The 14,178-nt window shown below is 38.5% G+C and overlaps 1 protein-coding gene across 6 annotated transcripts in view; it reads left to right on the top strand.

The window, feature by feature from the left end:
* The window catches only part of LOC308063057 (contactin-3-like), a 138,827-nt gene that overhangs the window by 61,334 nt on the left and 63,315 nt on the right, over positions 1–14,178 (top strand). For 4 of the 6 annotated variants that reach the window (XM_080385502.1, XM_080385506.1, XM_080385504.1 and 1 more), the window contains one exon: positions 9,685–9,765. The exons of the other annotated variants lie outside the window; for them this stretch is intronic. In XM_080385502.1, coding sequence (XP_080241628.1) covers positions 9,685–9,765 — 81 coding nt within the window. The remainder of the gene's footprint in view (positions 1–9,684; positions 9,766–14,178) is intronic. 6 annotated transcript variants of the gene reach the window in all.

Here is a 14,178-nt window from a genome sequence, read left to right as displayed (position 1 = left end):
CTGACATATAGATATTCTGCTCTTTGGGGCCTGGGCATGTGCTATATGTGAACGTTACTTGTTTGCTTCAAGTGCTTAGTAGTGTTAGTGGACCTTTGGAACAACAAGCTTCTAAAAATCCACTTGGGAATTCTGCAGTCGAATTTATTTCAAGATGGATTTCAGTAAGAGCACACTGTAAATGTAAAACAAGTTGTTTAACAGTTTTGAGAAAATTACTTCTAACGTGTCATTAAGATAGATTAGCAGGTATTCTGACTCTTTATAGAAAACAATTTTTCCTAATCTCTGCTCGTAAGCAAAGAGACAGTTCTTTTAAGACCTGTCTGCAGTTCAGTGTTACAAAATAACATCATAGCTACAGAGATGGAGATGCTGATGTTGGCTTATAAACCTTGACATTCTCTGTCCTTGCAGATAATGTATTTCGAACTAGTTCCCTTATTGCAGTGTCCTAAATTGAATTGCTTTTCGTTTATCCGATGTGAATCTTCGTAGTTCATCAAAGTGGGGATGTGAGAGTATCTAGTGGGAAAAAAAACAAAAAAACAAAACACCAGCCCAAACAAAACCCCAAGGGTTTTGTTTATTGATGCATGCTTATATCTGTATGACTAATGATCCTGCATGTTTTTTGTCTGTTTACCTTGGGGAGCAAAAAGGTGATTACTTAACATTAAATATATATGGAGTTTCAAAACTGCTACCTTGTTAGGAAGGGAATTTCAGAACACATGCTTTAGTAGTATTATGTTTAAATTACTCTGAAGAACAACTTCAAAGATAAAAATGAATAAGATATGCAAAACAGCATGAATAGTTAAAAGTGCAAAACTAAACTGTGGTCTGTGGTGAAGTCACAGATTGATTCCAGGTGTGTTACAACTTCTAGACTCTTGTATAGACTTCACCCTTCCTGGGTGACCCAGCTGATGTCCCTTCCTGTGGTGGGGAGCTGGCCAGCAGCTCCCCCATTTCTAGCATGGGGGGAGGGTGTGCGCTGCTCTGCTATTGCAGTGGCTGGTGAATATGGTGATCATCTAAGGTAATTAAGGTAAACATCTATTGCATAAGTGTGTAAACTGCTTCTCTGCAGTTTGCATGACAGCTGGCTTTTCTTGCCGCTCTTGCTAATTTTGGCTTTGTTTTCCTGCAGTTTATTGCACTGCTCAACCGGAGAGGAGTAGTAAGCTCCTCCATCGGCCCCAGCTGGCACAAGAGCTGTACATTTTCTCACCCAGCCTTTCACAGCAGCACCTGTGCCAGCACAGGCATTGTTTTTTTCAGCTTTCTCATAATTTTCTATTGTTTTGGGCAGTTTTATACTGCTAAAATGGAATGTTCTGTTCTCCCTGGAAAAGTATCTTATAAAAGTTTCCCTGAGAATTAAAAGGAAGAACAACTTCCGAAGGATGTTCGAGGGGAAAAGAAGAATCTTCTGTGAATCAAGAGAAGGTTCAAAGAAGTGAAACAAGGAGAACTGTGTGTGTAAACGCATAAAATTTTTGTTCTTCAGGAGATGAAAGGGCACGTTTCAAACAGCGTGTCCAGCACGAGGGCTAACTTACTTGGCTAAACTTCTAACTTGGCACCACAAATAGTATATCCTAATGCTGTCTTGATTGCACTTTATCCAAATAGGCCAAAACAAAGAGTTACCATCAAACTTCATCTTCTAGCCATTACAGGTCTTGGCAAAACAGAAACAAAGAAACCCCAAGAAACAAACAAAACCCCAAACCAGCCAAAAATCTATCTTAACATGCAGAAACTATTTGTATGTTGAAGCCTCGTTCCTGTTCTGTCCTTTTACACTGAAATTTCCCATCGGGGTGTGTGTGTGTGTCTTTCTAATTCCTTATTTAATGGTCCATTTGAGTTAAAAACTAGATGATGATGTATGCATTTATTGTATGTCAGTTCAGATGTTACATTGTTTTCATTTTTGCAGTTTTTCTTCTCAGTCTAATAAGGGAAAAAGCCCTGTTAAACCCTCGGGCTCAGGAATGTCATGTATCAGATCCACAGCTCTCCTCTTTATTAAGTTTAGGAGACTTAACAGAATTGGAAAGTGTGATTCTTCCCTTTCTTAGTTTTTTCCAAAAAGCATGATAACAAACCTTCCATGTTCTTACTGATTTATTGTTGCTATTAAATTGTGCCACGAGGAAAGCAGAAGTACCCGTTTCAGAGGAAGAGCCTGGCTCTCCAGACATGGAATGCTGTTTTTTTGACGTGGTGGGTGACTTGGGTGTGTGTAAAGGATCTCAGCCAGGTTTCTGTTTTGACCCTACATCTTCTGTCGCGTATTGATTTGGAGAGGCAAAAAGGGGATCCTACTGAGAAGAGTGATAAGGATCTCCTTGTTAATATCATTGTACTTGCCCTGGATCTCAAATGTCAGGAATCCTGTAAAATCAATGAGGTCAATGTTAGTGTTCATTGTTCATTCTAGTATCCAGTATAATCAGAGACAGACTTGAATTTTTGTGAAATTCTTACTAGCCAGCTGATTTGGAAAGCCAGTGCTTTGTCTTTTGTGCCAGGTTTACTGGTGCACTGGTATAGGTTTCCCATCGGTCTGTGGTGTGTGTGTGCTTTTTTGGAGTGCTGCTGTAGGATCTGACTACATAACGAATGTGGTCTCAAACTGTGCTACCTTGTGTTTATACGTGCAGTCTCTTATTCAGTATCTGTGGTTGTGTCTTATCTTCCTTTTGATACGTGCTTATGTGGCAAGATGCTCTTTCCTGGTTGCTAAACGTCTTTTGAAGGCATGAGTGCTTTTATTTTTCTTCAGTATTTCTTGAAAACAAGGGATGTACCAAACATAAACATGTGGTTGGTTTAATGTAGATGAGGAAATAACTCATGTGTTTCTGGTGACATCTTGTATTGAAACTAATCCCATGTAGGAGTATATTTGCAGTCCTAAATGTGTAATGCTTAGTGCAGGCTTCTTGGACGCTGGCAAAATCCCAGCAATACCTTCCCCTGTGCAAAACAGAGACAGCTTTTAAACTTGAAATAATCTTGATTTAGTTTTTGGTGAGGGGTTTCTGTATGTGTGAGAATTTATTTGGGGGGGGGAAACTACTATGACACCACTCTTGTTAAAATTCAGTTTTCATTAAGTTACAGCACTCAGACAGGACCAGTCTGTATCTTAATGCATAATGATTTTGCATATTAATAGCAGTCTCCTTTTTGTACATTATACATTAATAGTCATAATGTTAAAATGCATCTTTGCCTATAGTGACTGTCAGAATTGTTTAGCTTGAATTGCTCACATATTGTTAACAAGATTCATTACACTGATAGAAAATTTTGTTTACTGATTGACTCAGTTACAAAATAAGGACTTGGTCTTAAGAGTTCTGCTTTTTCTATGAATTGTTTGATGTCATGGGTGCTTCATACAGATCTCATAACAGAAAACAAAATTGCTGCTGTTAATCTGAAAAGGCACTCGCTGTAGATATCCCTTTGTCCTTACACCCAACATACCATCAAGCTTCACTACTCCTCTGTTTTTGTGAACAAAGGATACAGCAAATAACCTCCCAGAGCTTATGTACCAGGCAAGAAATATGCCCTCCTGCAGGCACCTTTTGTCTATGAACCAGCAGATGGTGGTACCTTACTGGAGACCCAGTTTCACCTCTTGCTATGAAACAGTTTAAAACTTGCCTCTGTCTTCCTGCTGCTACTTCTGCTTTTAATACAACTGTAGTACACATGCACCTTAGCACTGTGAATTTTTCTGTTCTCAGCCTGCCAGTAGAGCACACTCCAAGAATGGCTTTTTAGGGTTTGTTTTCATTCTTTGCCAATACTGTAATAAGATGTTGAGCAGCGTTGGAGAACAGTGCTAATCCATGCACTTGGAATTAAGCGAGGGAATCAATATAGACTCCTTCATCAGGATCTTTTGTTTTTTCTTGTTACCTATGTGTAAACCTGGGGTGGTCCAAGTAAGAGAGACTGTCACTGATGTAATGGACTTTCCAAGCTCAGTGGATTTACTAGAGTCTATTCTAATGGTGGGTATGCTCCTATCAGTTACAATATTTAATGCAATGAGTGTGGAAAATGCTGTGACATAAAGTCTCTCTTCAAAAAGAGTTTTAAAATACCTCTTAAGGGTCTCCTCAGTTTCTGCTTCATCTTCCAAGCTGAAGAAAACCTTCTGTTGAAAAGCAGCTACTTCTTGCTGCAGATACTGTTTAACCTTTAAGTGAAATCTTTACCTCCAGACAATTAATGCTTCATTTCAACAGGACAAATGTAATCTTTGTCTTCATTAATCAAGCTTCTTGCAGATTTTATGACATTTGAATGGAGAAATTCTGGCTAGTGGCAATTCTAACTTGCATAAATTACCAAGAAGAAATTTTGAAGTGCTTGATCCTGCAATAAAATTTTGTTTTTGCAAATACTACTGGGCATGAAGGTACATTTGTGCTTACGTGGTTCTTCTGCCTAGTGCAGTTTAAAGTGCAATACAATATAGCAAATAATCTCAATATTTATTTTTTTTTTATAAAAGGTTACGGAGCCTGGGTGCATTGAATAGTAACCCATAACAGCATACTTACTGAAATCCACAGCCTAAATATTTATTTAACAAAAATGGTGATAAATCCCAGTGCCTCCAGGACTTCTGTTTGCTGAGTTACTTGGTAGAAGGATCATTGCCTGGTATTCAGTATGTGGCTACTTATTTGTGGTATGACTTCAGCCTACTTTTTCACGTGTCTGGGGTGGGAGCTTTTGAAGGTACATAGCCTTCCCCTAGCATGTGCCGTGCCTGCTGTGTAATGAGGGTAGGATGGGAGCCTCTCCACAGATGCTTTTTGGGTTAGCGCGGTCCAGCATTGGCAGCTCAGAGTTTCAGAAGCAGCAAGGTCTTGAAAGTTGTTGCAGGACAGCTGGCTTCCCCCATTGCAGGCAACCCTCCTGTCCCAAGGTGGCACAGCGGGACACTAGGGGCTGCCTCTAGGAGCAGCTGTCATCCACTCTCTGCAAGCTGGGATCCTCTTCTGTCTTAAAGCATCAGCTTATCTCTTTTTCCTCTGTCCCTCAGCTGCAGCTATTAAAGTCATTCTTCTTTACTTGCCAGGCTGTCTCTACTGAAGAGATAAAAGCTTAAGTTTGGCTGCTTTGCCTGTCTTCTGGTGGTTTGGGTAATGAAATAAGATAAAGCTTTCACTCATTACCTGAACAGCCATGCTATTGTTTCTTCTGCCTGTCTTTTGATAGCAAACTAGACAACAGCATCCCAGGCTTGCTGTACAGCCATCTTCATTGATTAAACTACCTGCTGAAGTATCTATCGCTGGCTATTGCTAAAGAATAAATTATGACCAAGATGGATGAGTAATCTCATCTAGTGTGATAATTCCTAGAGTTTTGGGTACTATCTTTAATCTTTCATTTCTTTACTACAAAAGAGATTCAGTGGAGCTCGTTAGTTTATGAAGTTACTGCTTTATGAAGGCTGGGGATCTGCGGGTGAGTCATGCTATACAAATACCAAGGTGGGCAAGGGAAACCCTTTTCTTTCCAAGCAGAAAGGGAAAAGATGTTGGTGAGGGAGCACAAGGGGAGAGGACCTTGGGGAAAAGTTTGCTGTGCAGAACATAAGCTCTATCAGCCTCTTACTTCGGAAGCTCAGGACTCTGCAGGGGAAAAAAACCATGTTAAAGTGGTTGTGAATGACAGTTGAAAAACAGGGAAGGTATACTGTGGTTGAAATCTAAAGCTGAATGAAATGGCAGATGTTGAGGAAAATAAAAGAAGTGAAAATAAATACTTAGTTTTGTATTTTAAAAAGCCTTCTAGAAGAAACTGTTCTGATTTTGTTTTGTTTTTTTTTTTTTTCTCCATGATCACATTCAAAAGAAATGCTGTGAATTTTAAATTTTGGTCACTTTAAATACAGTGCTGGTAGCCTCTTGGACAAAAGCTTTATTTTTGCCGTAATTAGCCTCTCAGTTTTTTGTTTAATAACAAATGGGACAATGTTAGTCTTTAACTTTTCCAATACAGGATGTACATATCAGTGATGAGATTTCAGGGGTCAGTATTTATCAGGGATCAGAACACAATTTTCAAGCTGGGTTTTCAGTAAAAAATAACACGAGGTTGTAAATCAATACTTAACCTCAACCATATTACTATACGTGTTTGAAAACCTAAGTAAATAAAGGCTCATTTATATTCTTGACTGATTAGCACAATCAGAACTTATTGATGCTAAAATGAAGCAGATTTGCATAACTGTAAACAGAATACTAAAATATAGCTGTCTAATGTAGCATGGTGGTTTTTTCCTTCTTGGATGGAACAAATAGTTACAACTTTCTTCTTGACTTTTTTGGAGTCTTTAACAAAGACAAAAGCATTTCAAACACATACCTTTTGGCAGAAGAGATGACCTTTTTCTAAACAAGTGCTGCTTGCTCTCTTGGAAGAGAAAGCAGAAGATGACACGTAGGTAGATGTGTTTGTGCTTTGCATAGTCAAGGGTCAGACATTCACAAACTGAGAGTGTGGTGGAGAAACATTTGAACATAAAAACCACTTTAATGGAACCAGCTATTCCAATTATTTGTTGTATTTTAATTCAACAGAGGGGAACAGACATCTGGGAGAACAAGGGGCGGTATGGGGCAATGTTATGCAGCGATACAAAGTAAGGAGCTCTGTGTCCTGAAACCAACTGGATGTTTTCCTGGGGTGTAAAATGAGAAAGCTGGCCTAGCCTGATGCACCAGGGCTGTGGGTTTTAAGGAAACCTGTGTTTCAATTTTGATGGCTGTGAGCTTGTGCAAGTGACGAGTTTTCATTCAAATTGCCAGGAAGACATGTAATGGCACTTGCAAGTTTTTGCACCGTTCAAGTGTCTATGTGAACAGAGACTTACTGCATTTTTTTCTAATACACATCGAGGGTTGTTCCCATCTCAAAAGTGTCATTATGTTAAGAAGTACCAAGTGTGAGCAATTGGTGGATTAGTGTAACTTCTGTTTAGTAGAGGCAACAGGCTGTGTCAGGGGGGTTATTTTAAATAAGCAGAAAATTTTGCAACTCCTGTGCTGCTCCTCCACCATTGCATACTGGAGAGGTCTGAAATGTCACCTCGTCCCCACTGAACTGCGAGTCATGCCTTGCAGGAGGCATGTACTTTGCAAAATAATTCAGTGCATCTTTGGGTACTTTGCAGCAGAGGCAAAGGACTATGAAGAGGAATGTAGCATTCATTTGCCTTTGGCAGTTGTACATTGAGAACTTCAAGATGTTTTAAACCTGAATTAAAAACAGTTTAATTTGCATAGTCAAGGGTAATTAGTGTATATTTTATCCTGGTTCCCATACAACTATTTATAACTCTGGAAGCAACACAGAAAATCCCAGAATAGTTCAGTGTTGGATTCAGTTAAGGATTCTCCTGTACCTCAGAGGTGACAGGCAAAGGTATTGCTATTGGTAAATAATGGAATGGCAGATGTTATGATCTTGAAGATAAGGCTGTTGGTGTCAAAATTTGCCTATTAAAACCAGACATGGGATTTGATTCACACTGATGTTGGTGTACCCCAACATAAAACTTGCGGTGGCATCCTTGGTCACTTTTAGGTGACCTCTGCGTAGCTTGGAAGAGCTAAAGTGGAAATAAGAACCGGTCTTTTAAAGCTCTGCTGTATGTTCCAAGGAAATTATTTAGCTGGCTCATTCCAGATTACTTTCTGGTCTTTGTGTTGCCGGAGCTCATCTGTCGGTAGAGACTTTATGAATTAGGTCTTTTAAGGTTTGATCACACTTCACATTTTTAAGGTTTGCTGTGTAGGGAGATCATCTGGCACGTTATTTAATGAGTCAAGGCAGCTATGGGGATGTGTAATGGAAGGATATAAGTTTTCCTCACATCTTTCAAAATGTGAAGAAACGTTTATCCTGTATCAACAGCTTAAAAATGGTACAGATTCATTCCTTCCTGTGATGTTTTGTGCTAGCTGGGAAGCGATTCCAGCAAGCTCTGATAAGAGACAGTGTTTTTTGAGATAAACTACTGACATTAATGGTGCCTTGACTTTTTAGGGAGAGGGGGTGGTGTGACAGTTTTTTCTGCCTTCAAAATTTGTAAGAATTGCCTTTGATTGCAGCTGTGGAAAAACCTCAAACTGAATTTACTTTCTAGCCTATGTAAAACTTTATTGCAGACCTGGACTGTAGTTTAAAGAAAGACAATGGTATGGCTGAATTTGTTTTTATATATATATATATATATATATATATATATATATTTGTATATAAAATCTAATGATTCATGTAAAATTCTGGATCTGTATTCACAGCACTGATGCAGAGTGGGCATATTTTAGCTTATACAAGAGTTCACAAGTGAGTGACAGCAGTGAGCAACATATTGGAAAATATTACTACTTTTTTTAAATTTTTTTGGATCTTAACATGAATTGTGGTAATCCGTAGTGTATGAAGACAAAATGAAATCGCATAAAAGCACAGAGTCAATGGGGGAGAAAAAGCAGTTGTTGCAGATCATAACCTCATTGGTTGGGGTGACAGTTTCAATTCCATTTGAGTTTTCTCCAGTTCTCATCCTTTTTATGTTGGATTAAGTAACAGTGTTTGTCTTCTTATTCCCATAGCAACCTTATCTTTTTTTCTTTTTTTTTGATGCAAATCTGCTTGTCTCTTACTGCCTTTCAAAGCAACTAACTTGGGAAGGAAGGGAGCATGGTGAGAAGGAATCAGAGACTTTCTGGCATAGGAAGTAAGAGAAAATATTTTGGTGATAGGTGTGTATATACCATCTTCCCCCCTCCCCCAAGCTATTGATTACATGAGTTTTCGGTGTAGTTTTTTCATGAAGACTAAAACTTTCATGCTGTTTTGCTAGGTTGTCTGGGCAAAACTTTCAAAAAGTCAAAGGCCACTCAAAGGCCAGCCAAAAAGACAGACTTAGTGACCTGTAATGTTATGGCTTGTATAACTTAAGTGCCACTTGCAGTCAAGGAAAGCCTTAACTCACCATGATTTTGCTCCTTGTGTAACTTGGAATGTCTTAAGAGAAAGTTGGGTGCAAGCAGAGGTTTAGCTGAATGCTGTGACCCCCAGCTTAGGGTCCAGCCCTTCTGCCTGCCCATGCCCAGTGGCCCGCAGCTGGGAATATCCTGACCTGGGGAGAGTCTCTGAATCCTCCGTATCACAGGGATGAGGCCCCAAGTCAGAGTGTAAAAACCAGTTTGTACAAAAGGGTTCAAAACCTTAGTTGCATCACTTGCCATTTTAAGGCATGAAATCAGGATGAAAAAAGCAACTGTTGCTTTGTCTCTGTACATCTTTTTCTCTTATTAAATATTTCACTTGATTGGACTTGCTTAATATAATAAGTGTCTGAGCTGAAGTGCAATGGGAAGATCATTATGTAAATTGATCCAAAGCCAAATTTTTCTTCCATAGCTGTAATGGAGAGACTTTTAACTGTCTGCACTCCTGACAGCAGCAGCTTGCTGTGAACCAGAGATGCAACACGGTTGCAGCAGTGTTAGTAATGACACTAAGAAAAAAGGCTCTTCTGGAACTGTAGTTCTGCATGCACCTTGTCATTTACCTGCTTTTGGTTGTCCACCAGTTCTTTTTTTTTTTTTTTAGGAGTTTCTGCCAGAGTCCTGCTGAGACCAGCTCTTCTGCCAAACTTTCTGCATGCATTCCAAGCACATTTAGTGTCAGTGGGTGAGGAATGGGCACTTAGATATTAACCCATTACATTTCATCCTCATAATCTCTTGTGTTTGTTTCTGTAATAGCTATCCAGATTTTGACTATAATTATTCTTGACTTGAACATTAATTTTGCTACCTTAGAAATTCTTTGAAGGGCAGTAATTTGCTGAAAGTAGGTAGGCCATGTGGTGTCTAGTTCTTAAGTTTTAAGGCTTCCTAATGATGTTGGTTGTGGGGTTTGGGGGGAAGGTTTTTTGGGTTGGGAGGGGTTGTTTGTTTGTGGGGCTTATTAAGGTTTTTAAAAACTAATAATTTTATTTCAATCACAGAGTATACATAAATATTAAATCAATATGATCCGTTACATTTTTAGCTATTTAGACTTTATGCCTAAATTCTGAAATAGTTTTTAACAGGAGCCTTTTGAAATGCTAGTTTTACTTCTGTAGGTGTATTTTTATAAATAATAATTTTGATACTTCCTGTTGTCCAGCACTGTCTACGTGTGTGTGTGTGTCTGTCCCTGGGTAAAGCTCTAAACTAATAAATATTCTTATATTAATTCTTGCAGATTTTTATTTTCTTTAACAAGATTGATTACTTTCTTAAACCTCTGGAATATGGCTTATTTGTGAAAGAGCTTATATTCACTGAAAAATCAAAGCAAGTCATTACTAGTGGAAGAATTTTAGCCCTTGTGTCTTTTTGTCAGAATTACCCTAATATTCTTGTTTAGCCCACTTAGCATGCTACAGATAATACTTTAAAAACATCTAGATTGCATTAATACCACATTAAAGGCCTGATCTAAAGCCCATTGAGGTTGATAGGGATGTTCAGTAGGAATGTAACGCTTTGATCTTTCAACTGTAGTTTTACAGTTTACAAAATCAAACATAAAAAATGTTTCAGTCAACATAAACACATCTGTGTCATGCTTCACCCTTCATGGCTAATAAAAATATTGGATTTGGAACCTCCTCAAAGTGAAATAAATACTTCATAATTCTGAATGCATTTTACAGCAACAAGTTCTGAAATTAAAAAAAAATTGTGTCACTAAAAGGCATGTAACAAGCGCAGTTGTCTTGTGACTGACACTCAGTCAATATATTTTAACTGTAAGAAACCCGTGGCTGCAGCACAGTAAATGTCAGATTTAGGAGGGATTGGGAATAACTGTTTAAATATCTTCACTTCTTACTTCAAATGTAGTTTTTCAAGGCTCTGATTTGCTGCCAGCCTGCCTACTCTGCTTCCTTATGTTTGTTTGCAGTACAGATACTTGCTAAGCAAAGTAGGTATCTTAATACCAAAGCAATGGAACTTGCAGAACCATTCCTATTATGCTGCATTGATTCTGTCTTTATTTTTGTATCAATAATGTATTTACATAAGTGTTTCCAGTAGAATATGGTAGTGAGCAGTGACGGAGAGTGCAGGCTGTGACTTGTGGGGAGTCTCATTTAATAACCAAGGAAATTCACAGTACTTATGAGTAGAGATGCAGTACCTGCTTTTTATTTTCCTGTTACTACCTCTCTCAGCCTTATGCAGTGAGATCTTCTTTCTATTTTTATGAAGCTATTTTTTTTCAGCCCATGCTTTTTTATTAAATTGGAGTTAACGATATACTTTCGAGGATTACATCATCCTATGCAGAGCAATTTGGCTTAGGCTGGAGATCAATCTGCACATGGAGCATCTGTCGCTTAACAACTCTGCTTAGATACCAACAAAAAGATTTGAGGTCTCAATGTGTTTTGGGGTTTTTCTCCTTATGTACATGTCTCAATCTGTTAAATTTTCTGCAGTGACACTGGGATTGTATTATTTATTTTTTTAAAAAATAAATGGAGTCACAGAAGAACAGATAGGGATTTCTGGGCCGTTGTTTTTTTCCACTCCCACAGCTTCTGTTGTTGAATGGTCTGATGCTGGATTTATTAATCTATGTAGTTGCTTGCTCAGGTGTAATCCCTTGTTCAGCCACATCTATTCATCCACTGAAGGATGTGCACATTGGTACATCATGGCATATTAAAGGTTTACCGCTGCCTGCCACAGCTGTCATCTCTTTGACCCTTCGGTAAACTAACAGTCTTCCACGTAATTTTGCTTTCATTCAAGTGTAATGCCATTACTGTGGAGGCAGACAGAATGCAATTCTCTAAAGATCTTGTTTCATTCCCTTCTCTTTCAAGGAGGTTAATGTGCTCAAATGATCCCTGCATTTTCTTTCTTAACTCTCCTGCTGCAAGAAGAGCAAAGAAGAAAGTGCTCTGGGTGATGTTTGCACTAGTTTTCGGGGGATGGAGCGAACTGGAAAGATTAACTCACCAGTTAGGTAGAAGTCCTCTTTACACTTGAATTTCAAATGACTTCATTTTTTTCCATAGCACTTCTATTTTTGTAACCTTTCAGTAAAAGGTTATACAATTTTTTTTCTAATATCACTTACTATAGAAATGAGCAAGTAAAAACTTATTTATCCCAAACTATCTAAACTATATTTAAATGTTAGTGAAATATAGGAATAATTTAGACTTTAAGCCTAATCAGTGTTTTGTCATTTACAAGCTGTACAGTTTCACACACACATGTGCCCCCCCCAGTTTCATATTAATGTTTGCATTATATTAGTACTTTGCAGATAGTGTGGATAGCCTTGCGATCTTGCGGAGCTGATGGGGAGAATGAGAGCTTGGAGATGATGGGCTGAAACTGGCGTCTGGGGACACCTATTCAAAACCCCAGCATGTAAGGCAGCAGCTGTCATGTCACTGAGTGCAGTTTCTCTTTATGAATTTATCACCATTGTAATGTCTAATGATTTGTATTTTCCTAGTGCTTTTATATTGATTGCTTCTACTGTATGTACTGCTATTTTATGCAGTAATGAAGTTAAACAATCAAATGAGTTGGTGATTAATCGGGTTTCTTGGTTTAGAGGCTGGTTCTACGCTGCCACGGCTTCGCATCTGCTCTCTGAACTCTTGTTTGAGATTTGCCCGTAGGCTTCCTCGCTGCCTTCCCAAGTACCGAATAAGTGTGTGATATGATGCTTTTGATTCCTAATAACCTGCTATTAACAGTTGTCTTGCATTTCCTTATCGATTGTTCACACTTCCTTGCACTGGGCTATTTTTAATTTTGATTTCTTAATACATAGCCCTTTCTCATTTTATTTGGTTTTTTTTTCAAAATAACTTTTTTGAATGCTTAGCTTCTTTGGTTAACGAAGTTTAGCATTTTTCTCTGCAGTATTTCATCACTTTAGCTTTTGATAACAACATGCTATTCTTACACACAAAGATGAAAGGGTAAGTAACTCTTGTCTGGTTCCATTTAAAAGTAACTGTAGCCTGTCTTTAAGCCAGTTCTGTCTTACCTGTCCTGTGTCTGTCTTTCTCCTGGCTTGTCTCATGGGGATTCAGTGGGATTACTTGTTTTTTAGAAACCTTTTTACCTCATAACAAATCTTTCCTTACAGAAAAAATTTGTCAGAGCTTCCAGGTCTGAGCTCTGTGTCTGAACTGTGGGACCTAAACTACTCCGGACTCCAGTATTTACTGACCCTATGGCAAGGGTAAAATCAATTTCTCACATCCCAGTGTCTGTGAGAAGATGATGTTGGTCTAGAGGCTGGAAAAGGGCTGCTATGCATCGCAGCTGTTCTCAGCTGAAACAAGACACTTAGCCACCCAGTGGTATGGCTGCCACGTGCCCTGAATGACATTGATTTGGCACTGTGTAAGGTGTCCAAGTAGATCAAGTTAGAGTAAGTTTTTAGGACAGATCATTGCTTTGTGTAATGAATTTAATTTATTCCAAGTCATGTTTGCAGGGGTCTACTTTTCTTCCTCCAGACAACACTGTGTCAGATACCAGTTCATTCTGAGCAAGACCAAATGCATTTTTATCATTTATTTACCTCTCAGTTTAATTGCGTAACAATTACTATTCCTGCTTTTGTAAACCAAAACATGGGGTTTGCTATCTGCATGGGGATTCTATTGCTTGTTTTTTTAAAATTTGTCTCTGTTCCATCTGGGTCACAGCAGTGATTAAGATTGGAAGAGAGGTTTCGTAACCAGACTGGGCACAGATACTTAAAAGGCCGTTCTGATTTTATAGAGACTATGGGGGGCAGAAGTAGATGTGAGACACAACAAATGAAACTTTGGCTTAATTGCAGTGGGTAGACTCAGTCTATAGTTCTGGTCAGGCTGATCAGCATGTGTTTGATATCTGGTATGAACAGAGGAGTTCTTTTGGTAAGATAAAAGATAGTGTTTACAGTACTTCAGATTTGAGAAAATAAGCTATGCCATAGGTTATCTGTGTCTTTCTAAGATGAAAGATCAGAAGGAACTGCTAGATCGGTTTTGATCTCCTGGATATCTCAATACAATTTTACTCA

Source organism: Falco punctatus (assembly GCF_963210335.1).
Source record: "Falco punctatus genome assembly, chromosome: 4".
Taxonomy (NCBI): domain Eukaryota; kingdom Metazoa; phylum Chordata; class Aves; order Falconiformes; family Falconidae; genus Falco; species Falco punctatus.
Note: the sequence above shows the minus strand (reverse complement) of the source record. Positions and strands in the feature narration are given on the sequence as shown.